Here is a 26773-nt window from a genome sequence, read left to right as displayed (position 1 = left end):
GACCACTCTCGGACCACTCTCTGACTTCAAGGTCGCAATGGCCTTCGGTCCTGCCCTCTGCCCTTACCACGCATCCTCCCTCCAAACATCTTTGCACATGCACTCCCAGCTGACCTTCCTTCTGATTTCAGCTCCAGTGTCACTCCCTGAGGGCAGTCTTCTCTAACCTCTCCCACTACATTATGTCCCCAGAGCATGGGAACCCACAGGACCACAAACCTCTCCTCTGGACCACTTGTCAGTGCTGCATTTTACTTTTGTGTATTTCGTTGATTCATGCTCTTCTCTCCTACTTCATTGTATGATCCAGGAGAGTGGGATTATAATCTTCAGCAGCTCATAGTGCAGTTCCTTGCACACATGGGGATTCAGGAAATTCAGGTTGAAAGACAATGCAAAGTTTTCTAAAAACTGAAAATAATTACTTTAAATATCATAATTAATATAACTTATTTTTCTATTGAAACCTCTAAAAAATGTATGACTTGTCTCCCTTCCTCTATAAACAGGAGGTAAAAATCATAATTTTATTTTTTACTGATTCCTCTCTAATGAAAATCACTTACCACACTCTAACAAAAAAAAATGGCCTCAGAACTATTGAGACAGAATCATTTGTCTCAACGGGAACATCCCCTCATTGCTTGATTTCTTTTCTTCCCATTTTCCTTCTAAAACTCCTTCTAATATGTGGTATCTATTAGCATGGGAATGGAAAATCAGATATTTAGATATGTTAAAAATGTGTACAAAGTAAGAACACATTGGCCCTCAGTAATGGTCACACTGGCCCCCTTTCAAGGGGACCATGAGCTTTTAACACTCATTTTGTCTTCTTCGAGCTATTGCTTCATCCCCAGTTTTCATTTATACTCTAGATTATTGAGATTGCCAAATAAAGCAATAAATAAGGCTGAGAAAGCTATGTGGCATCTTGCTGTAATGGTTAAGGCCCTACAAAACACTCAGATCAACTTAGTTGAACATTATCCGATATTAGATACAAAAAGTAGGTATCTTTTGTAAAATCAAAAACTGCATATATTTATTGTTTTGTGATAGTGTAATCAGGAATTAAATCTATTCTTATGAAAAAGAAAATTCTCATACCAAGAACTCCCCCTAAAAATCTCATAATACTAAAAGAAAAAAAAATACAAAACTACTTTGCCAAATGCAAGAACCCTGTAATAGTAGAGTCCTAAATGATTTGGTTTCCTTTTTCCTTTGGTATTTACTAATTCACTGAAACTTTACAAAACCATAGAAATCATCAGAGTTTGTATATCTTTTCCCTTAATCTATGTAAAATCAAATAGTTAGGAGCTTAAAGAAAAAGAGTTTTGGTGACTACTAATAATTTCATGACATATGAAAACAGAAAGGGAAAAGTGAAAGTGGGAAATTCCTCTGAAATAGAAAGGGTGGAGGACCATCCCGTATAAATAGCCCACACTCATGGAAGAAGGACATTCAACCTCAAGCCCTTGCCGCCTCCACTTGGGCTCCTGGGGAGTAAAGGCAACGCTGTTCCTGTCTTCATCATGACCTACAGGTGGATCCTCCCAATGGCCCTCCTGCTGTGTGTCTCCACCACGGCTATTTCTGTGAACTATGACTTGCTTCAGTCCCAACTAAGAAGCAGCAATTCAGCATGTCAGAAGCTCCTGCGGCAGTTGAATGGAGCCCCTCAACAATGCCTCGAGGACACAATGAACTTCCAGGTCCCTGAGGAGATTGAGCAAGCACAGCAGTTCCAGAAGGAGGACGCCACATTGGTCATCTATGAGATGCTCCAGCACACCTTGCGTATTTTCAGAAGAAATTTCGCTAGCACTGGCTGGAATGAGACCATCGTTAAGAACCTGCTTGTGGAAGTCCATCTGCAGATGGACCGTCTGGAGACAAACCTGGAGGAAATAATGGAGGAGGAAAGCTCCACCTGGGGAAACACAACCATTCTGCGCCTGAAGAAATACTACGGAAGGATCACGCAGTACCTCAAGGCCAAGAAGTACAGCCTCTGTGCCTGGACAGTGGTCCAAGCGGAAATGCTCAGAAGCTTGGCCTTCCTTAACGGACTCATAGATTACCTCCAAAACTGAGGATCTCCCAGCCTGCACCTCGGAGAAGGGACAATGCTGACAGTGACTGCAGGCGTCCTCACCAGCAGAGGCTCTTGATGTGACTGACAGCTAAGACACTGCATTGGACAGTTAAAGACTTTAAGTTTTTTACTAACTTATGAATTAACTTATTTATTTATTTATTTATTTAAACCTTTACCTTGGAAATAAATTATTTATGAAACAAAAGTCAACATGGCTGTTTTAATTTCAACTTGATTTATAGAACCACCCACATTAAAAATTGCAAACCACCTGTAAAATGTTCTTTGTAAAATGTGCCTGCAAACTAGTATAGTTTCTGGCCCCTGCCTTCAAGGAATTTAAAATCCAAGGGAACCACACGGAATATACAAGATAAGAGGTGAGAAGGGGACCTCCACCGTATAGGAGAAGAAATGCCGCCTGAGCCCCCATATAAACGGAATTGAAATGGGAGAGACAAGCAGGGGCTCTGGACCCAGAGGACGGGGCTGCTGCTTCTACCCTGTGCCCCGCTCTCTGGCCCCACAGTTACAATCTGATGGCTCTCAGGCTGTCCAGAGGAATATGTCAGCTCTTGCGTTTGCCCGGAGCTCATCCCTACTCTCTGCGGGATGCTCTGCCTCCCCCCTCCCCCTCAACCCCACAGGATTGTAAAACATTTCCTTGCCCCGCAAGCCTAAACAGGGCACGTCTCAGCCACTTCTGGGACACTGTAAGTGGCATCCCTTTATGGTACTCTTCATGGGATACCCAAGCCATATGAGTGTGTCGGGGAACCGGCGTCTCTGTCTCCTTCCAGGGCACAGACACCAGAGGGAGAAAGAACTCTGCTTTATACCCCTGCCATCTAGCTGGGTTTGCTATTTTTCCAGAGAAGCAAGTCTGCAGCCGGGCCCCCTTGTCCTGTTCATCAGAATTCCAGGAAAATGGTACTCACTTTTCCTGCTGCTCTGCATCTCCGAGGCCACACTCTCCACAAACCCAAGGCCAAGGCAGGTGCAGTGGATTAGCTCCAGTCTCAGGCCAGTGAGAAACCGGGAAGCAGGGGAGACAAGGAAATTCAGGTGGGAGAGATAGTGCGCTGAGGTTCCCAGAGCTTACACTGGGAAACTGGAGATTTCCCAGGAGCTCTTTGGGCCCCTGACAGCATGGCTGCCTTTCTGTCTGTGCTGAACCCCTTGGGAACGTGCATTATTATGCCTGTTCCTGCCATGAGCAGCTACCATCCAGGCAGTGTGCCGAGCTCTGATGTATGTAACCGGATTTAGTCCTCTTCACAAGCATCCCTCCGGTAGGACCACGAAGTGATGGCTATTTTACAGGTCAGGAAACTAAGTCTCAAAAAGGTTTAGTAACTGCCTCAAGGTCACACAGCTAGTGAGTGAAGGTCAAAAAGGGTACAAAGGGAAGAATCACATACAGACTTTATTTGTCTCAAGGCATTTTCTCCTGGGGCAGCACAGAGCTCTGAGTTCCCTTTCAGGGATTCAGCGTTCAGAAGAAACCTCAGCCCTGGGTTCCCGAGAAGACAGATTGGGCAGAGCCCGGAGCTCCCTCTTCTGACTGACGGAGGTAACACACCCGCTGTGGACCCAAGAAGTGCCATCCTGGTGGGTCTGCTGCCTTTGTTGTCCCAAGCCTGTCAAGGTCCTCATAAAACAATAAACCTCCTCACTCCCTCCATCCCCCACACGCTACAACTCCAAACCACCAGCTCTGCCATTTCCCTTCACAGGCCTGCTTCCTTTTGACTTGGAGTCAAAAACAAGATGAGCGCGTAGAAATGCAGAGTAATCGGCAGTGTCTAGAGCAACCAAGAGGATAGCCAGACTCTCTGTGCCCTCTCCAGTTTACCGTCCCCCAACAACTTCTCTATGATTAACAACAAATGCGTCACAAATTAAAAATACTTATATAAATGAATGGATAGACCATGTTCATAGACTGGACCACCCAATGGTGTTATCATTTTAGTTTTTCTCACATTGATTTACAGACCTTATGTGATCCAAATAAAATTACAGCCAAGTTTTGTGTGGAAATGGACAAGCTGAGCTGAATTGGATATGCAAATACCAGGGATTTGAAATAACCAAGGAGATTTCAAAGAAGAATACAAATAGAAGCCTTATATTTCCAAATAGCAAGAATTATTATAAAGCTATAGTGTGCTGATGGAGAGTGCAGAAACAGACCCATCCAAATACCATCAACTGATCACAATTATGGTGTCAGTTAACTGAACTGGAGGAAGGAGTATGCTTCTCAATAAATGGAGCTTGGACAATTGGCTATGTATACGGAACAAAAGAGAACTTTGACTCATCCCTCAACTTTACATAAAAATTAATTTGAGATAAATCATAGACCTAAATGTAAAAGCTAAAACTATAAATATTCTAGAAGAGTACATATAAATGTATCTTTTTGACCTTAAGGTAGGCAAAGGATTCATATACAGGACACACAAAATCCTCATCCATTGTAGGAGAGATTGATACATTGATCTATATTATGATTAAGAGCGTCAACCATCAAAAGACAACACTACTAGAGTGAAAAGACAACCACAGAGTGCATGGAGTAATCGAGAAAATGAAGTGTCAGACTCATATCCTGAATAAATTAAGAATTTCTAAAAATCCATTACAAGGGCAGAAAGAAAAATGGAGAAAGACTTCAACAGAGTCTTCACAAAAGGGTTAATAAGCACCTGAAAAATGTTTTTAACATCATTATTTCTTGAAGAAATGCAAATCGAAAACAATAAGCCTAATTACAAAACAAGTGTTGACAAAGACGTGTTTTTTAACCGGAAATTACATAGTTTTCATTGGAGAGTGACTTGGTTACAGACATATTGGATTAAAGGACAGATATGAGCTACCTAATGTACGATGCCACTTATATAAAATTCAAAAACAGACGAAGCAAATATCTAGTAACAGAGGCCATAGATTCGTGGTTACCTTTGGCCTGGGGCTATGCAGTGGGAGAAGGCACAGCAAGATTTCTGAGATTCTGAAAATGTTCTATATATTGATCTGGGTATCATCTATACCTAAAAATACAAGATATATACTCATTAGTGCATTTTACTATACGTAAGTTATAAATCAAAAACAAAGCTTAAAGAAAGGAAACGACCTTCCTACCAGGGCTGCTCCTGCACAAGCTCTTGAACCTCTGAGGTCATAGCTACCGGCCACCATTGATGGTTTAAAGTCTCTTCATCGCCTTACATACAGTGGCTGACTTTTTCTCTCATATATTTGTTACCTGTAAGGTAAATATTATTTTCAATATTATTACTATTACTAAATAGGTTATACAATTTTCCCAAGAAGACACGGTCATTAAAAGTCTGGATTAGAATACCAGACTGTCCGCGCCCAACCCAACTCAATCCAGACATTTCTCCCTTGTCCCGTTGCTTCTCTTCAATACTGACATTTTTCTGCCTCCACGTAGGGTCCCTTCCAGGAAGCAGGAAAGACAGACATTAAAGCAATGACCGTGTTTAATTACAGCTCAGCAGAGACAGTGCAGCGAACTGAAGACTCAGTGCCAGTGAAGACGCGGCACTGGGAGGCGGGAGAAACCCTGCTTTCTGACGAAATCTGTGGCTGTGGTGAAATCAAATGATCAGTTTTGTGTTTTCTCATCTTTAAAAAAAAAGCATAATCGTAGTAACCATCACATAGGATATTTTAAGAACTAAAGAAAATAAGATTGCAAGTTACTGAGACTCTGAACACAGTAAAAGACACCTGCTTTCACATAATACTACAGATCATCATCGTCTGTATGGTCCACGGTCAACCAAAACTCGCCAAGAGGAGCTGTGATTGCGGCTCCCCTGACGCTCTTGGTGACGGGCACACTGGCGCCCCCTAATGGAAACTCTGGGACGGGGCGGGGTCTGCAGGCCTGTGCAGGAGCAGAGCACAGGCACGCGGGGTTAGAACCGCGCCTCACCCAGCAGAGAGAGAAAGCTCAGAGCACAGTGGAAGTATTTTCTGGGCATCTAGCATGTTAGCATGTTGTCTCACAGAAAATGCCTGCTCTGCTATTCACAGGATAGTACAAAGAAATGCTGCTGTAAGTATTTCATGCTCAAACACTTTTTCAGAGGAGATTTAGCTTGATATCATCCCCCTAGACGGACCCAGGAATCAGTCTAATGTGGACTTGATAAGAGCAGAGCAGCAACTCAAAAGGAGCTTTGCATTTGACTGTATTCCATTTTCCCACTCCGTAAAAGAAAACAAGGATGCTCCCCCAACTGCAGGCCAATCGGGGAAGTATTACTGGAAAAGAGTAAAAATATCCTACTGCATCATAGAACAGAAAGAAACAGCATTGTTTTCAACTATTTAATATAAATAATTGTGCTCAGTCCCGTTGTGTTTAGGTCTCCTTTTCAGAAGTCTTGTATGTATATATCTTAAGACTACACAATAGTATAACCAACAAAATTTGCATAGCCAATAAATAGTTCAAAAGAGTTACAATTAATTGTAACAGATGATAGAAAAAATAGAACACTTTTCACACAGATTGGGCTTAATTAGTGTATTAGTTTCTACTAATTGTCACTTAATTAGTCCTATGGTTGTTCTGCTGATACGGTAGCATTTATGCTGCAAGAAAGTAAATAATCAAAGTAAGATATAATTTGAAGAAAACATCTATTCACATTTTTATGTTAAAGTAGTAACACATGTAAAATTATTGATTATAAATTATATCCATATAATTTTTTTGGTCTGGTTTGCCTATGTCTCACATTGGTTCTCTAAAGAGCTGGTCACCTTACACGAGAGACAAGATAGATGTTTTAGAAAATCTATTTCACGTGATGGCCAAAGATTTTCAAGATCTATATTTTAAAAATAAATATGCTAATAGCAAATTCATTCATTGGGATTGGCATAATTATTCCAAAGAACATTTTGTTTTCCATGCATACAATTTAAGCAATAACACAGAATGAAATATTCTAAACACACAAAAAAAGTTTCAAAGTTAGAAGTTAAAACGACTTTGTAACCACAAAACTTCCATCTTTCATCCTGATGCTTTTCTAAAACAGAAGTATTTAAACTCTATTCAAACTTACAATTTAATAGATGATGCTATACTGACAGTGATAAAATCAGAGAAACCAAAATGGAAATTTTGCAAGGATTTTATATGTTGTTATGTTTCCTGCCAAAAAAATTAGCTGTTGGAGGATCACAAGAAATCACTGGAAGTCCAATGATGGAATGCTTCTAAATTTAGTTGAAATATAATTATAACAAGGGATCTGTGTCTTATTTGTGTAATAAACTTCCAAAGAAATTCATAATTCTCCTAGGAAACCATATTAGATCTGAACTACTATCAAGAATATAAGAAAAATACTTTACCTTATTTTTTGTTTATACACCATTCGTAGCCCATTGTGAACAAATATGTCAGACTTAGGGATGTTCTCATTAAGAAAAATGACAAAACAATAGAAAAAAGATTTATTGACTTTATTGAAATGAAAGAAAAACTTGGAAATGTTTAGCTTATGAAATTAATAAACGGAAAAAATATCATATTGACATAAAAATGCTCTTGGCCAAGGATAGGAAAATAGCAGAAAGACGGCAAGTGCATACAATAATGAACAGTCCATTATTTCCCTCAGAAATGATGATGCTAAATTTGTGCATAATTTATTCAACTCATAAGGTTGATTTAATCTGCAACAACGCTGCTTTTCTGACTTGAAATATGATAACATTTTTAAGTATTGGACAAAGGATAAATGCATTTTTGTAGTTTTGCCTGTCTGAAAAACTACCTTAAAAACATTTAGAGAACCTGATGGGTATCAAGGTCAAATGCAGTCATGGCGCTTCACACACAAACTACAGCTGTGTACCAAACACTGCAAGATATGATATCAAATGACAATGTACATTATGCAGGAATCTGAAGCAATTTGGCACCAATACATTATACATTTGTGTGCAATTTCACTTGGTGGGATGATATTTAGAACTGAGTGAGATAAGTTAATAATGCTCTACAATGAAAAGAACTCATCTACATAAAAAGCAGCCGGCTTCACAGAAGGCCCACCCTTTGGCTTACAACAAATGAGAGACAGTAACTTTGAACATATGTTGATGAATGTAAAACGTAACAGACATGAGTGCACTTCCCAAATTCGAAAATAAACAGAAACAAAAATTATGAAATTGGAAATGTAGGAATCACTGAATGAAATATCAATGATTACGGGATATAAGCATATTTTAGAGGATAGGGGTTTATAGAATCCTAATTTCAACTTGGAGATGGAAATACAAAAAAAAACAAGTGTCTTCGGATTTATTTACTTTCAATGAATGAAAATTTATTTTCAATGAATGCATCTGATTTTCAAAAAGCAGCCACTGACTTGGCTCCTAAATTTTTGGAGGATTGGAGTTCTGCAGAAATTTCATTTTAAATGGTTTTAAGCAAGATTCATCGTCAGTAATTTGGAACATAAAATCGGTTTCCTGTTTGGATCTTCTAAAATGATTCACCGATTTGGTTTAGTGGAACCTTATCCAAATTGGCAAGTGGCTTTGAACATTTTATAGAAAATACTAGTCACAGGGGGATGTTGCAAATGAAACTTCAGTGAGCTAAAAGTTCATTAAAATTATTTCAGATCACAACAATTTCAAAAACAGCAATTCTTAACAATGAAAACAAGATTATCAAAGAAGTATATATAATTTACTTGTATTACAGCAAAGGAAGTAAAATTATAACGAAATCTGGTTTGGATATATTTAAAAATTTGAAACTTAAAACAGTGTTGTGAATTTTAATACAGTTTTTAATATGCTTTCAGCACCTTTAACGCTGTAGGAAAAATTAGCCAGAAAAAAAAATAAAAACAATTATACAGGGGGAAATAGTTTGCCTTTTGCCTCAGGCTCCAAGAAGCCTGACCCAGGCACTGGCCGAGCCCCCCAGCTCATTCCACTAAGGTCCCAATATTCCGAAGATTTGTGTCCAGATTGTAGCTGCGTCTCCGTTTCCCTGAATTCCTGTCTTTCTCCCAGAAAGCCTCCTGAACCTGGAAACAGCCCACAGCACGCTCTGACCTCGAGCCGCCGGTCCCCGAATGAGCGCGCGCTCTTGGAAACGGTGTGGCCCCGACCTTCCAGGAGAAAGGGAAGGATGGACGCGGGCAGGCGCAGGCAGCGGAAGGCTCTGGCGGGGCCCCGGCGGAGCTCCCCGCGGCGTCGGGCCGAAAGGAAGCGTTTGCTCCGCGTTGTCCCGCCCCGCGCGGTCCCTGAGCCCCGCGGCGCCTCGCCCGGGCCGGGCTCCCGCGGACGGCGACGCGCCGGGTCTCCCCGTGTCCGCGGCCGGAGCCCCAGGCGGGTCCCGCTGGGCGGGCGGCGCCGGAGGGTCGGTCACGGCGAGTGCGGGCGCCCCCTGCCGGCCGCTGGGGGCAGCGAAGGGAGTTTGCGGGCGCTGTTGAGCGGTGGCCATGCGCTCAGTGTCACCGTGGTCCCCTGAATCACAGAACTCAATGGCGTAATCTATTCGCTAACAGTGCTGATGATGCCTTACTCCAACCCATCCTGGTCTCATCAGTGTGAAAAACAGGAAATCTTCATGCTTTTGAGATCTCTGAAATGGATCACTTCTCCGTCACACCGGAATGGCAAGACCTGCTTTAACACGTTTGACTACAAAATAGGGGACATCAACATGCAGAAGTCACAAGCCGCCTGTTTCTGTCATCAGATTCTCAACCTCATCCGTACACACTGCAGTACGGATCTTCAGCCTATCCCACACCGAGGACTACGGTACAGCTTGGAGTAAGATCTGCGGGTTAAAGGACTCTGCAGCCGGTCTGGAACAGCGGGATGAAACAGAAGAAGCAAGCAGAAAATCTTCTGGCTTGTCCTTACTTGGGAGTGTTGTCCCTATGTTCTTCCAAGGAATCAACAGCTGTCTGAAGCAGAAGGAATACAGCTGCTGTGCCTCCAACATTGTCGGTGGGATGAACGAAGCGAGCTTCTCCCCACTTACTAAATTCCAAAGACAATCAGGAAACAAAACTGGTCTTATGACTCCCCAATCAATTGTATTATTGTCTGTCAAATCCAAGAAAGGAATCTACACCAGATTTTCTGTGCCAGCTATAAAATACATGAAATCAAAATCAAGGTTTTATATTTCAAATATACTGAGTTGAAAAAATTGTTCAAAACAGCAAGTGATCTATGTTTACCTTATGATAATACATTTTTCATCTGTCTTTTCCATTTGGGGGAGGGCATTTCCTGTCTCTAGAATGTGAAATGTAACTTCTCGTGGAAAACCTTCTTTGTCACATGATGTTGTTACAGACCTCTGTCTGTTAAGGTAATGTTAGCTGCTCAAACAGATCAACATGAAAATACCAGGATTTCAGCAGCACGCAGGCTTATCCTCCCTTCATGGACCACCTCAGTTCAGGCATTCCTGATCAGATGACTCTTCTGGTCGGCTCTCGTCCAAACAATGATTCAGGGACCCAGGCACCTTCTACTTAGTGCCTTGGCCATCTTAAATATGTGAGTTTACATGTGGCTTTGGCGCTTTGGTTTATTCCATTCAGTTGTAAAAGGAAAAAGCCTGGTGGGCCACATGGGTGTGTTTTCATGGGCCAGACCTGTGCAGAGAAAACCTAACCTCTGACACACTCACCTGTCCAGGATTCATTCACAAGGCCCCACCTAACTGTGAAGAGACTGGGGAGAGGAGTCTAATTTGCTGACCAGTGGGAGGAGATACAAGTTTGATGAATAAGACCACACGGTTCGTTTTTAAACTATGGGCACTAATGCTATTTTTCAAAGAAGCCAATTTTCTTGCTTGCATATACTTTATCCAAAAACTTCTGATGGCAAACCTGATGCACAAATTAAAACCGGGCGAGGAATGTGAGAGGAGAGCGTGGGGATGTTCACAACATTATTGGCCCCTAGAAAGGGAGATTCACGAGAACTCCCAAGGGCCTATGTTAAAGTTGAGACACACCCACTTCGGGATTGGAAGTACACTTGGAGTCCTTCCACAAACCCGGCTCTGCTCAAACTCTCTGCTGGCTAGAGGCCATGCAGATCACCCCACAGCCCTCCTATGCCATCCGCCTCTCAGCGAGCCCCTGACAGAACGCTGCTGGCCTTTTATTGATTTCTAGGAAGCTCTAGTCCGAGAGGTTTTATCCATTCCCTCTGCTCCCGGGGCCATATGTGTAGGGTGGAAGGGCTTCGTCAGGATGCACGAGCTCCTCTCACTGCCTATGGTGCTTCATCCTGAAAGTCTCCCCCTCAGACAGCTACAGCAGCGCATACTGCAGAGATCCTGGACCCCAGAAATCTGGGGACACAGTCAGCAACGTTCTGGGAACAGCGGGACCACGTGAACACAGACAGTCACACTCAGAACCTAAGAAACGTGCTAAGTAGGAATAACTGCATAGGGAGTGAACGACTGGTAACAAGCCGGCTCTTCCTCTTCATTTTTTAGAAAAGCTGTTCATTGTCAAGGATGCAGCAAAACAGAATTAGAGTGATCAGGCTTTGCAGTTAGACTGTCTTGGGTTTGAATCTTGACCTCATCACTTGGTAACTGTGTGGCCTTGGATAAATCACTTAATGTTTCTAAAGCTCATTGTCTTGATTAAGGTGTGAAGGATAAAAATGACAAATCTACATTATAGAATTGTTGATATCATACACTTTCTCATCAGATCAATTTACAATCAGAGAAAAACAAAATCAGAGTTTGGACCCTTGGTGGAGCTCTGCAATATTGATGTCATCAGTGTTCCTGCTCTGGTCCTCCAAAGGATGGGGACTTCAGGAACTGGACAAGGTTTGGGTGATCCTTGCTGGTATTCTGACCCTCAGAGCTGTGAGTGTGTTCTTTAGTTTCTAAAATTCATCAATCTGTCCTTGATCCCATAAAATAGGACCAATAGCATCTGAGAGATGACTGTGTGCCAGGCACATAAAAACCCTCACTGCCACCCCGGGTACGAGTTGTTACTGATGAGAAAGTATAGACTCAGGTTAAGTCATTTTCCTTACAGCTCAGATGGTTAAAAGAGCACCTGGAATTGACTTCAGGTCTTTCTCACTTTATAAGCATCATCTTGTCTCTCGGTGTGCTGCCTTTCCACGATGGAAAACACCATTACAAGCAAAGCTCTTGTACTGTAGATGACGTGGACAGCAGGTTTCAACAGAGGCCTTTTGTTCAATGTGAGCTGCGGCCTTGACATCATGACAGGGACAGAAATGAAGTTTAGGACTACTGAATATCCTTGACATGGGTGTTACTGTGCAGGGTCCTTCCAGCTTAACAGCAATCATGACTATGTTTCAGGTGCAACAAAATAAAAGCCCAATCATATTTCTCCCCTTGATGTCACTAGTAGGCCAAAAGCATCGTCATCCCATAATCTTCCAAGCCAGAAATATCACCACCATCCCATTCTGTATCCTTCTTATGCAACAAGTCACCAAATCCCATCTGAAACAGAAGTCTGATCAAATGCTCAAATGAATCTGAACACTTGTTCGGAGAAGTGAGCAAGAAAAGGCAGGTTGCTCATTCCTCACTCACCTGTCATTTTAGCCTCAGAGATACAAGTTCTACAAAGGGTTGGGAACTTAGCCCAGTCCAGACAAAGAGGGCCATCTCAGTAAAGGGTAGTGCAGGCCCCTGACCATGTGAGGATCCCTCAGGGGAAAGTATATTCAGCTGCCAAGCAGAGAATGCCAGTAACCACAACATTGTGAGTGTCTCAGCCCACTGGATTCCTGTTTCCTCTACCTCGTCCTAAACCCACTCACCCTTGGGCAGCATTTTGCAGTTTTCTCTCATCCAGAATCTCGTTGGAGGTGCAGTGAGGAGCGATATTCAGGTCAGAGTTGGGAAGTGATGTCTTCAAGGACACCCATGCAAGCCGTGGTGAGTGGCACAGATAGGACCTACAGCCGGTTCTGAATGTATAACCAGCGCTCTTTGTGTCATAGTCAATCATCTAAGTTACACTTTGTCACCGGTCACCCAAGATCGACAAAGACCCTCAACACTAACAAGGCTTAAAAAGAAACTTTCTTTTCAGTCCCTTTGTCCTTTGCGAGTGACTAAGTTCAGTATCAAAGGGAAGAGAGTTCAGCAAACACAGAAGATAGGGATGAGAAACAAAAATGGGTCTGGCCATTTATGTGCCATCTACAAAGTAAACAATATATTACCTTATTAAATCCTCCTGTCAGTTTGGTGGAACAGTAATTCTATCAAGTCCATTTTATAAATAAACAGACCAGCACCCTAAGAGGTGAAGTGATGCATCCAGGGTGCACAACTAGTGGCTGGCAGAGCTGGGATTTGAGTCCAGGTGTGCTGATGGAGATTCTTATGCCTGGCAGCTCTGAGCAACTGTCACGCTTGCTTCCTTCCAGGTGGCTGTGGGCTGTCAGGATGGGTCAAGTGCTCACAGAGGCCTGGAGTCCTGAATTCACAGAGAGACTCTGCTCTGCTCACCCTGAGCCTCACTCCTGCCCCTAATTCTCCTCTCATCCTCCCACAGCATCCGTCTAGGTCATGAGCAAATCTTCGGTCACCAGCATGAGTGCATCAAGTCCCCCAAGGATTCTTCCCCGACTCCTAGTTTTATTGAGATATAATTGACATTTAACATTGTATTAAAGTATACAACATAATGATTTGATGCAGTATACATTGTGAAATGATGACCACAATACGTTGAGTTAACATCTATCAACTCACATAGTTCAGATTTTCTTTCTTGTGATGAGAACTTTTAAGATCTCCTCTCTTCAACTTTCAAATATCAATACAGTATTGTGAACTATAGTCACCATGCTGTGCATTACAGACCAGGACTTATTTAGCTTGTAACTGGAAGTTTGTACCTTTTGACCACTTCACCCATTTCGCCCAATCCCCAGCCCCTACCTCTGGCAACCACCAATCTCTTGCACTCTTTATGCCCTTAATGTGCATTTACTCATTTAATACAATAATCTTTGAAAATAATACCATTATTGTCCCCCACATAAAAGAGGAGGAAACTAGGAAGCGTGCTGTTTATGTTATTTGCAAAGATTCCATTACTAGCAAATCGCAGAGCTGTGATCCAACCCTCAGACTCTGCCTCCAGAAACACATTCCTTAACCACTAAACTATTCTGTATAAACTACCATGGCAAGCTGGATCAACAGTCCGAAATAATACAACTAGCTGTGTTGAAGAATAGCCACTCACTTGCACACAGCACTTTGCATGTGGTTTCACACATACTCTTTCGACTTACATGCCCTCACATGCAGCTCGGAACACTGTGGGGAGGTGTGCGGTCCTGAGAAGGGCAGGTTCTTGCCCCAGAGACACAGCTGGTGAGGAGCAGCGTCAGATTTGGTATTAGGATGGATTAGGGCCTATTACTTTCTTATCCATTTCACAGAGTACGGTGGTAAATACAGGCCAGGAAGGGTTAGATAAGTAAGAGTCTTGTAACCCCAGTGAGTCCAGATAAGCACATTTCACATGTTTGGTACTAAGGTTGTCAGAAGTTCTAGGGTAACTTGTCTCTGGACTCAATGCAACATGCCCCTTAGAACCCTCTGGGTCTTAAAGACAAATGCTGTATGATCTCACTCATATGTGGAATCTAAAAGAACCGAACACTGTTGCAAGGAACTCTTCACAGCCAGACTTGGAATCTCACTTCCAGAAAGTTCTCTCCTAAATATCCTTTGATCCAAATACATCTCCAGCTGTTGCAGCCACTGACGACGTCCAATGTGGAACTTCTCCAAGAGAGTCTCATCCCAAACATCCTGGGCCCTTTGTACTGAAGATGCTGCAGAGACATCTCACGGACAACAGCATGGTGCAGGCTCCCTGGAGCTGGCCAGCATCCCCCAGCATCTCAGGGTACCTGATGTCAGATTCTGCAGGAATAACAGACGGGAAAGATATTGTTAGAGGCATTTCACAACCCAGATAAAAAGGGGGGGTGACCAGAGAGTGGATATAAATTTGCTACCTATTTACCTAAGAAAGATGGAAACAAGACTAAAATTTACTGAGCATGGTTCACATAGGCAAAAATTGTACTGTATTTTTTATAACTGATTTCATCTCCTCTATTCACTATCCTATAGGAAAAACAAACAAGCAAGAAGACAAACAAAATACCAAGAATAGTTTTTGAAATAAACAGTATACTTAGGGGACAGCCCCGTGGCTGACTGGTTAAGTTCACGCGCTCTGCTTCGGTGGCCCAGGGTTTCAGGGTTCAGATCCTGGGCACAGACCTAGCACCTTTCGTCAAGCCATGTTGAGTCAGCGTCTCTCTATGGCAGAACTAGAAGGACCTACAACTAGAATATACAACTATGTACTGGGTAACTTTGTGGAGAAGAAAGAAAAAGGGGGAATATTGGCCACAGATGTTAGCTCATGGGTAATATGAATGTGTATATATATATTTATTTATTAAAATAAAGAAACGCAAAGACATAGTGCCTGGTGCAAAGTAAGTGCTCAAAAATTGTCATGCAAAGGTCCGGTCTACTATACACTATAATTTCTCCTTTTTTTGCCAACACATGCCATTCACTCTTGCTGCAATCGGTAAAAATTGCCTCTGACACACTTTGTCATGTCTGCACTACTGAAATGTTTTGAGAATTAACATCCACCTCCCCTTCTCTTAGTGCTCAGAGGACTATTTTTGAATTGACAGTTTTGACCTCTAAATGGATACACTGAGAGATCAGAGAATAGAGCTGGGGTTTCAGGTAATTCTTTACAAAGTCTGATGTTCAACAAGAAACAATATTGATCTTTCAATAAAGATCAGATGATCAACAGTAAACAGCTGTTTACTGCAGGGGAAGAAGAAAAAATTTACTAAGTGAAAAGAAAATTTGCATGTGGTATGATGTAAAGAAAATTGCCCTGGCAGACGCGTGTTCTCAGATTTCTTAGATAAACCTTTAACTTCTGAGAGTCCAGGTGATTTCTCTAGGTGATGTTGGCCAGTGATGAGAAGATAGGAGACTTGGTCCAGTTGCTGTTTGAAGCCATTTCCCTACCTGGGATCCTATGGGAAAGGTCTAGAAGAAATATGTCTTGGGGTAGACAGTAGGTATCTCTCTGTTATCATTTACTCTTCAGCTCCCCTGAAAAGGAAAATCTGACTATGGGAAGATCAACCAAGAAATAAAGGATTCCCGCAGGGTGGTCTTTGAAAAAGCATAGGTCCCTCCATAGCTTCCTCCCCTCACCTGGGGAGCTGGAGCTCTAATGGATTCACCTGGAGTCTGAGTCCCATCTTCTCATGCCCTATGTCAATCCCCTGCTTTGAGTCGTTTCCACATCGATCTGATTTCTGTCCCACTGCCTCCTACCTCACTGCTTTCTTTCCACCTTCCCTCTTTAGCCTGACGGGGAGCTGGAAGGTCACTTCTCAGTAATTCCAGAGGTCCCAGCTCCTGCTCCTCCTCCTTCAGCACTTCGCAGTGAACCCAAGAATTTGTCATGATCAGCCCTCTTGGTCCTTGACCAGAATCCCGGGTCCAACTTAATTGAAAGGGGTATCAGAAACTTCGGTCCAAGGGATGAAGATGAAATTCGGCTTTCTATAATCCGGATGCTTACAATGGTCTTCTGATTATTCCGGGAAAGTTGTTGACCCTGGCTGGGAAAAATTACATTTCTAGCCTCATCATGAGCTACTCACCACACTGAATCTTCCTCCTCAGTGAATTTTCTTCTGGCTCTAAAATTTGGTGGCTGGTCCCTTTCTATCTACCCTAACTGTCGCCAGTTTGGCTACCACTTCCAGCCCTGCCAATGCATCCTTATCGCTTCATCCCACACAGGCAGTGCTCATTGTCATGCAATCATGACATAGCTCATGTGACTCTACATGGAGAAAATGTCCAGTGAGCGTATGCTTCCAATGAATGCTTTCTTGAAAGCAATTATTGATGTGTAGAACTAGAAGGTTATTGATGGTGGAGGTGGGTGAGCAAATTTGCACAGCAGAACTCAAGGATCTTTTCAGCGAAGAGGACCAAAAACCCAACCCCTTCATCCCAAGACTCAGTTATTAAAACTTGCTTAATTGTCTTACTGAGGTGCTTGATATGACGTAAGTAAGCCCAGGGATAATAAGAACAATATTGACACACAAATGGTTAATTAAACACAAATGCCTCTTTTCGGTTTAATTAGTCCATTTATACAAATATGCCAACTGTATGTGTAAACTTACTTTGGAGTCCGACGATGAATATCTGGATCTACAAACATAAATTTCACATTACTAGGATCACTATTATGAATTAAAATTTTTTGGGCTTCACTTATACACTTGGTTCTTTGTTTTTAAATGGGCAGGACATTAAAACACTCGTTCTTTTGTTTCTAATTGCCTGCCTTCTTCCCACCAGAGGTGATGGAAGGGCAAACAACCTACCCAGGTTCTAAGCCAGTATTTGACCTACATCCAGTAGATGGCAGCATAACACCAAGCTTACATATCTGGCGAAGTCAAAGGAGACTCCAAAGCTGATGGCCTGGAACACAGGGAGAAAATGTTGCCTACAATCTTCATTCTCTCGTTGTTTTTGCTTGATCCGGTCCAGCACTGGATAATGAATCACCAAAGAAAGACCAAGAAAATCCTACAGTAACAGATGGAGAGCATGGCATGATGAAGGAAGCCCCGCTGCTTGTATACAGCTCAGACCTAACATGACTCACCTGCCTTCTTGGTTAAAGGTTGCTGGGGAGCCATCAAAAGGGGGTAGTCTATGTGGCACTCACACAGATCTTCTAGTTGTTTCCTTAATTGTAAGTGTACCTTGCTACAGTTTCATTAGAAGTCTTGAAAAACATGTCAGAAGTGAAAATGACTAATGATGGCAACACTATTATCATCTTTCAAAAAGATTTTGTGTTTCAGGATGAGAACTGTCTTCAGAGCCAGGGTACAAGCTAGACAAGAATATCAAACTCATTGTTCTATATGCTTCATCTTAAAATGACAATTGTTTAATTCAAGTTGATTACCACTTTACTGACCACGTGACTCCTACATATTTCCCATGATTAGATTTGGATTACATGGCACCAATTTAGCATCCGACTTGCTGTCATTCTAAGAGCATTCAAAATTAATATATATTTATTTTCTAAAGTAAGGAGTTAATATTTATTCATTAACTATTTAGACCTTCTCATTTGTGTATATATGAACATAAATTCACAAGCATATCTATTCATATCATGATTCATATGCACATTTACTAGGCTGACTGAAAGTAACAGTCTCAGTAAGAACTGGTAGTGAATAGTAAAATCAGTTAAAATGAGTGAAATACCTTAACAATTTTATTTTTTAAAATATGGTGAAATTTCTCATTCAAAAATTGAGAAAATTTAAGTTGGTTTTACAAATATATTGTCTTTAAATTAATGACAATTGGAGAATTGGAGGGAGTATGAAAAGCATCAAAAAATAATGTAAAAAATAATGCTTAAATCAATAAATTTGAGAACCGAACGTAATGGTTAAGATAACAAAAACAAACACGTATACTTTCCCATTAAAAGAAAAAACTCGATTAGTTTAAAGCAATAACCCCATTATAACAGTGTAAGAAGAAAAGGATAAAATTAAATAATATTAAATACTACTAAAACGATAAATATAAAGATGGGCAAAGAGAGAGCAAGAAAAGAAAATGAAGGAAAGTAATTAGAGATGGCAATATTAATGTCAATGAAAGATTGATGAGGCTTAATATCAATATGGATATCCATGAGAATTCAATGAATGTGTTAAATTAGAGACAGACAGCCAGTATACAGGAAACAAATGGAATCTATAATTAAATTATAAAAGGCATGGATCTAAAATTCAAATAATATGAAACATTGAGCAAAAATATTCAGCCATATATAGAAATGTGAACAGACACATGATGGTAGTTGAAATTTAGCATGATGTTATCAGTCTATAACAATAATATAGAAAAATAACCAGAAGAATTGGAATATATGATTTAAAAGAGAAAATTAGTGGCTAAGGTTATAGGGCACTCTAACCTAGAATAAGAAATACAACCTTTCAAATATTTATTAATCATCACAAAAATCATCATATATTAGACTACAAAGAAAATATCAATAATTCCTCCAGAGCAAAAATACTATAAGTTGTATGCTCAGATCACAATGCCTGAAATTAATTTTAAAGTAATCTTTAAACCAATCCCTTAGATATTTAAAATCATACTGACAAATTACAGTCAAGTCAGAGAGGAAAAAATAAAATGAGAAATTTAGTAACTAATGGAAATTAAAGCATATTCTTAAAATTTGCAGAAGCAGTCAAAGTTACACACTGAGGTAAACGCATAGCTTTATCGAACATATGAATTGAACATAGACTGACCTCATTCATTAAAGTCAATAAAAGAATACTAAATAGCATGAATTTAAATAATAAAAGCTGACATTTATTGAATGTTCACTCTGCAACAGGGAACTGTGCTAACCACTTTATAGGAAGTGCTTTTATCTCTCAACAATCCTACCAAGCTCTTGAACAATACCTTATTCTCTACCGCATGTCTTTAGATAATAACGATCACTTTTTTTTTTTTTTGGCTGAGGAAGTTTTGCCCTGATCTAACATCAGTTGCCAATCTTCCTCTTTTTTTGCTTGAGGAAGATTAGCCCTAAGCTATCATCTGTGCCAATCTTCCTTTATTTTGGATGTGGGTTGGCACCTGCATGGCTGATGAGTGGTGCAGATCCAGGATCGAAACCCACAAGCCGGGATGGCTGAAGCAGAGTATGCCAAACTTAACCACTATGCCATGGGACTGGCCCTTAACTATCACTTATTGAGCACCTACTATGTGCAAGAGCAACAGAATACAGGCTATTAAGTAGCAGAACTATGATTTAAACCCAATCAGTATTTTCCCATTTCCATATGCTTTTCACTGTGATGAATTCAAAATCACCTTAATAAACTTATTCACCATGATAGGGAAGAGTACTTAGAAATATAGAGATGATTTGATACTAGACAATATATTTATATAATGCATCACTATAAAACCAGAGCTTGATAAGTGGTAATTTCTTAAGGATTTATTGCAAGGAGGAATCTGAAACCAAAACAATGAACTTTTAAAATTCTGGTTCATAAAAATCTATCAATCTGACTTAGTCTTTGAGTAGGTCTCTTTTACCCATGCATGATTTTGTATTATATGCAATATAATTTAGGTCATTAGGAAACTGTTGGTTCCCTGGGATATTCAGGTCTTACAAATGTAGCTATATTTGAATTTGTATAATCAAGTAGTTCATTTGTTAAAATCACCATTGTGGTCATCACAAAAGTCTTTAAGTATTGGGAAGTTGTCAAGTTCATAGTGGTAGATTTTCCAAAATTCTGATTTTGTATTGAAAGCTCAACTGGCATCATTGGCTACAAATGTTTTTCTTGAAGCGACAGGTTCATTTTATAAATATCTTGAGAAAACGTCTGTTAAATGCCCAACTCTGACTAATCGTAGTTTGTCTGTCTGTCGTTCTTTTGAGTAAAAACGGACTCTGTGAAAATTGTCTAGTTTAGCTCAACTCAAATGATAACATAAGTGCTTTTCCTCAAAACAGTCACCATATAAGCAGTAGAAGTGCTTGTCCACAGACTTTTAGAAAGACTAGAACAGAGAAAATTAAAAAGATGTGTGCTCAAAAGTCAAGATTTAGTAAAATTAATAATCTTATTATTTCAGACGCTGGCCCAGTAGCATAGTGGTTAAATTCACATGCTCCACTTCCATGGCCCAGGTTTCAGCGGTTCCAGGGCATGGACCTACCCGCGGCTCATTAGGCCATGCTGTGGCAGCATCTGACATGGAACTAGAAGCACTTACAACTAGGATATACAACAATGTACTGGGGCCTGAGGAGAAAAAAAAGAGGAAGATTGGCAACAGATGTTAGCTCAGGGCCCATCTTCCTCCTCAAAAGCATACCTTAGAAAAAACAAAAATAATAATAATGTTATTATTTCATCAGGCCATTCTCAAGTGAAAGTGGCAGTTTTTTTCATTCAAGTATAATACAGGGAAAAATAAAATGATTACTAGTCCATTTTGGTGCCGCTGCTTTGATTGACACATAGCCAGCAACAGTTTTATCCCCAATTGTATTTGTACCATCAGTGTAAATGGTTAATGTGGTGTAAAAGGCAAATAAAATCTTACTATTATTAGAAAAATAATTTGGCCTTGTGTATCTCCTTAAAGTGTCTTGGGGACCCCTAGGGACCCACAGACCGCACTTAGAGAACTGCTTCTCTAAAGGATTTCCCCGCACCTGCTCTGGTCAAGCTCCAGCTTTAAATCCTAGAGTCACTTTCCTTGGCTCTTAAGATAAAGTGGAACATCTTTAACATAGTCAATCATTGGGCCTCTTTCCATTTCTCCAGCCTCATTACATGCCAGACTCCCATGCGTCGGTACAGTCCACCCACCCTGGTGTTTTTCACTTCTTTAAATTTGCCTTTCCTGCTACAGGGCCACTCTCTATGCAGTTTTTTGTTACTCTGGGAAATTTTGCCCTCCGCACAATACTTAACAAACTCCTACTCATCCTTTAAGCCTCACACTTAATATTACTTTCCTGGGGAAAACTGAAGGGTAGTTTAAATGAGCCACCCAGGATACTGACTGTCATGGCGTCTTTTCTTCTTCTATTTGGCCCTGATCCCAAATGTAAATACCTAATTACATTATAACTACTTCTTTAATGGCTGTGTCCTTTGCCCCAGTGGAGCTCCATAAGGGCAGGACAACACATCTTATACTCAAGACTCTATCCTCATGGCCAATGAATGGATGAATGAACTGCACCAGGTACCTTCACCATTAGTTTGCAGAATTACAACTTTGGGGAAGTTTTTTCACTTTCAAAAAAAGAACAGGAATGTCATAAAATAAATTTAATAAGTAAAAAAGTAACATTTTTACTAAAGAAGAGAATGTGAACATATTATTCTATAAAAATAGAACGAAGAAATGCAAATCCATAAAAATGAATAGATGAATTTACATAAATATATAAATACTGATTTTATAACATGAGGTTCAGCCACAGGGTACCAGTTACATTTCCTCTAATTCTGAAAACAGTTGAACATAGATATGCTTAATATTACTCATAAAATGTGCCAAATATGATTCAAATTATTTTATAGGTGAAGCACAAAATAGTTTTCGAAATGAATGAACAATTGAGAGTCAGAGCCAGAACATCCGTCACTGGGAATCAGCTTCCTTCTTAACGTCCTGAGTTATCCTATGAGCTTGTTGACGAAGAGAAAGCACCTCCATTCTTTGATTAGGTTTGGAAAATCAGGCCTTGGATTTAGGTTTTAAGGATAAATGGACTCAAGAAGTTTTCTTCGATAAGAATTTAATAAATAAAAGAAATGCAGGGGCTGGCCCCGTGTCCCAGTGGTTAAGTTCACGTGCTCCCCTATGGTGACCTGGGGCTCTCCAGTTCAGACCCTGGGCTGGGACCTACCCAGCACACATGAAGCCACGCCATGGTGGCATCCCACGTAGAAGAACTAGGAGGACTTGAAACCAGGATAGACAACTATGTACTGGGGCTTTAGGGAGAAATGGGAAACGAAAAGGAGAAGCCGGCAATAGATGTTACCTAAGCACCAAGCTTCCTCAAAAAAGAAATAATCAGAAAGATAAAAATAAAAAAATAAAATGCAGTTTAAAAAGAACAATAACAAAATGTAAATTTATAAAATGGAAAAGTCAACATGTTTTCTAAATTTTATTAGAATAGAAAGGCAATAATCTTATATATGAAACCATAAATATAAATATGATAAGAGAAAAGAATAAATAAATATAAATAAATAAATAAACAAACAAACAATAAATAGAAACATGAGGGCAGCCCTCTCTTAAGCACTGATGCTCTAGGACCTGAATATTTCTTACATATTCTTGCTTAAAACTACTGACAAAACATTTGCTGAATTGAATTCAATAAAGTATATGACCAAAGCAGAAATAAGAGCCTTTTGAAATGACTAAAGACAGGTGCAAGGGTGCCATGGCCCAGTAGTCTAGGAGAATCATTTCAAGGTGACCCCAGGTCTCCATCCTTCATTCCTAACCTTCCTTGCAGGTTTGCTGATGAAGAGAAGGATCTCATGATTTCCACTCTGACAATCTCCCAGGCACAGCCACTGTATTTCTTCTCTGTCAGGTACAGATAGATTCCCCTGAAGTACCTCTTCACAGCCAGTGTAGGGCCCACAGGTCCCAGGGCAGATTCTTCCTCTCCCATCTCCTGCTCCAAACAGGTGTTGAGGTCTTCCAGCTGCTGATGGAGTCCCGTGAGAAGTCGGTCCAGCAGAGTCGTGTTCCAGGCAGCAAAGGAGTGCTCTGTGTGGAAGAGGTTGAAGGTCTGCTGGAGCATCTCCTGGAGGACAGACATGGCCTGGGCCTCTGGGAACTGGCTGCCATCCAGCTGCTCCTGGGGGAATTTGAAGTCTGTCCTGTGCTTCAGACAGGAAGGAGGAGAGATTGTCTCCATTTGGTGCAGAACTCTGAGGGTCTCCTGCTTTCTCAAGTCAAGGCTCGCAGGCAGGTCGCAGCTCATGGAGGAGACGGGGCTGGAGGAGATCACCACCAGTGCCATCAGGGAAGACACTGAGAAAGCCATTGGTAAGTGCCAAGACGCAGCTCTTCTGGTTGAGACGGGAGATTGAGAGCTTTTGTCTAGCTTCTCTGAGGATCTTCTGTCTAGGTGCCTCTTAAATACTGAGCACAAGAGTTTTCATTGTCTGAATTTTCCCCAGGTCTTTGTACTTCCCCATTTTGGACTTTCCTTTCTCTTCGAGAACCTGGAAAGTTGTCATTACTTTCGACTCTTTCTATATTCTTACAATTGAAGTGAAATTTATTCATTAAAAGCTTAGAAGTCCCAATTCAAGGAAATGCTTATCATCTCAGCAAAAACCAACTTTGAACTATTGATAGGGACATCTGGATCTTTCTCCCTGATGTTAAAAACTACTTTTAAGAAGGCTTTGTTAGGCTTCTTTTCTAAATCTTCTTGTTCCTCCCTTCCCTCTTGGAAGTGTTGATCAGATATGACAGATACCTGATCTTTACAGGCATAGATCTTACCTTATTCTCAGCGACAAAATATTTAGTCAAATTTGGTTTTATTTGCTCTGCTCAATGGAGAAAATTACTGAATATTTAGTACTTGCCAATCATTACGTTGAGTTCGGGCTATACCAAGATGGTTAACCTCCACTCCTGCCCTCACGAAGTGTAAAGTGCAACCACCACCACCGTCCAGGTGTTCGAGCAGCTGGAACGTGTCTTTGCTGCTTTGGACAGCCGCTTTGTCCCAGCCAAGGCCATTGTCCTAGCTCTGTCAAAATCATGGTCAAGCATTCCATTTTTTTCTTTGCTATTTTTGCCTAATTCTAAAATTCTTACCTCTTCTTTTGTATTTGCTGTTTTACTTTATAAAAGTTGTCCTAATGCTCCTGAAATATTTTCTATTTCCACCTTGAGGTTTGTTGCAAAAACAGGACGAGAAAATGTAAGGGAAAAGAAGAGGTCACATAGTTCCTGTATGATTTTCAAGACTCAGAACTTTCCTCTCTCTTTTAACATTCCTAGAAAGTAAAAGTAAGCAGTTATGAAAAAGGAATGCACAAAGGAAATTGGAAAGTAAATGATGCTGAAAATGAAAAAGAAAAGAAGTGACATCTTCTTTATCTAAACAACAAAATGTCACTTAACTACCCAAGTCACGGAGCAAGAGCTCTAGACAGAGGGACAGGATTCAAACCAGCCTGTGTGTGATTGTTGTAGCCGCAGGCAGGTCCAGAGGAGGGCAGCCGGCTCTTGAAGGCAGGCTGTTACCTGAAGGGCTAGTTTTCAGCTTTGCTAAATCAGAGAATCTGTTCTGTGATTTCTTTGTCGGTGAGAGGTCAGCTATTCCCTGAAGGCTAGTAAATGTTAGTCATTTGACAGGATACTCCCTGTCATGGGGACACTTACTGATGTTCACATAAGAGGTGAAATTAGAAATAAAAGTGTTTATTAGTGAGCTGAGAATTCAAGGAAGGGAAGCAGATCATCTCAGGGCAGCTTCCATCCAGTTCCCTTGGTTGGATGAGTTAGTTTTCTCCATTGTGGGAACAGCTAACAGATGTTGGGTACCTATTTTGTCAGGCATTATTATAGGTACGCTACATCATCCAATCTTCACAACAGTCCAAAGAAATAGATATGGGGGCCGGCCAGTGGCCGAGTGGTTCAGTTAGCGCACTTCCCTTGGCAGCCCAGGGTTCACCGGTGGGGATCCTGGGCACAGACCCACACGCCACTCATCAAGCCTTGCTGTGGCGGCATCACAAATAGAAGAACCAGAAGGACTTGCAACTCGGCTCTACAACCACGTCCTGGGGCTTCGGGGAGAAAAAGAAACAAAGAAAGAGGAAGATTGGCAACAGATGTTAACTGAGGGCCAATCTTACTGACCAAAGAAAATATATATCGCACAGTACAGAGTTGGGCTCTAGAAAATGGGTAGCGCATACTTCAGAAAAAAAGTAGACATGATTGTCATTTCTGTATAACAGAAGAGAAAACTGAGGTTCCCAAGGTCACACAGCCAGTGCTGGCTGCAGCTGTGACAGGAACCCAGGCCTAGCCCCACAGTCTGCTGCCCTCGCCACTAGATTGGGCTGTCTCCTTCAACAACATGTTTTTTGTCTTAGATAAACACTCAGGAAGTTCTTACTCTCTAATTCCCGTTGTTCTTAGTCACCAAAAATCACCAATCGCTCATTCTAGACACATTACAACACACAGGAAGAGGCTACAGCTCCCTCTTCACTTGCTAAGCTCCAGTCCTGCCTTTCACACGATGTGTTTGTTGAGCTCTACTGTTTCTCTGAAACTTCCTATTCCCATCTGAGATATTGTCAGAAATTATCCAGGAGGTGAAAGCATCCACTCAAAATTTGTTCTTACTATCCTTGTTTTTAGGAGACTCCCATGTACCGACCCAGTCCCCAGATTTTACGTCTACTCCCGCACCGGAACATGTACTCGTTTTGTACGTGCTATGGGACAGAGAGCCCTCTGTGTACCTCCTCTGGGACAGGCACCTTCTTGGACACTTGGCACTACTGTCCTCAGGGAGCTTACAGTCTGTCTGGGTAGTTAGATGTTAAACAAGTAATTAGATGGTTGACTTAACTACGAGCATACGGAGTGAATCACACGCAGGCAAACTTCAAACTTTTCAGGAAACCAACATCCAGCAATGTGCCCAGGAGACCAGAAGTGCACCGTAATTCATTTTTCACAAATCTTATCTGCGAGACAATATCTTCTGTGAGCTTAAGACCAACTCAGATGATATCTTTAAGGTACACATACAATTAAAATTTTTTAAAGAAGGAGGAAAAGTATAATTAAGGAAA

At 41.1% G+C, this 26773-nt stretch overlaps 2 protein-coding genes across 2 annotated transcripts; one reads left to right on the top strand and one right to left on the bottom strand.

The window, feature by feature from the left end:
• The first annotated feature begins 1544 nt into the window (after window positions 1–1544).
• On the top strand, window positions 1545–2105 carry LOC124240869 (interferon beta-like). Its single transcript, XM_046664040.1, has one exon. It carries the CDS (start codon window positions 1545–1547, stop codon window positions 2103–2105), a length of 561 nt encoding a protein of 186 aa, XP_046519996.1.
• Window positions 2106–23394: 21289 nt separating this feature from the next.
• On the bottom strand, window positions 23395–23982 carry LOC124240636 (interferon omega-1). The gene has a single exon (XM_046663736.1). It carries the CDS (start codon window positions 23980–23982, stop codon window positions 23395–23397), a length of 588 nt encoding a protein of 195 aa, XP_046519692.1.
• Between the last annotated feature and the right edge of the window lie 2791 nt (window positions 23983–26773).

The sequence above is a fragment of the Equus quagga genome, chromosome 6 (genome assembly GCF_021613505.1).
Source record: "Equus quagga isolate Etosha38 chromosome 6, UCLA_HA_Equagga_1.0, whole genome shotgun sequence".
Taxonomy (NCBI): Eukaryota; Metazoa; Chordata; class Mammalia; order Perissodactyla; family Equidae; genus Equus; species Equus quagga.
Note: the sequence above shows the minus strand (reverse complement) of the source record. Positions and strands in the feature narration are given on the sequence as shown.

Bases quoted from the DNA above. Each gene is read 5' to 3' on its own strand.
- LOC124240869 (XM_046664040.1), top strand. From the start codon at position 1,545: ATGACCTACAGGTGGATCCTCCCAATGGCCCTCCTGCTGTGTGTCTCC.
- LOC124240636 (XM_046663736.1), bottom strand. From the start codon at position 23,982: ATGGCTTTCTCAGTGTCTTCCCTGATGGCACTGGTGGTGATCTCCTCC.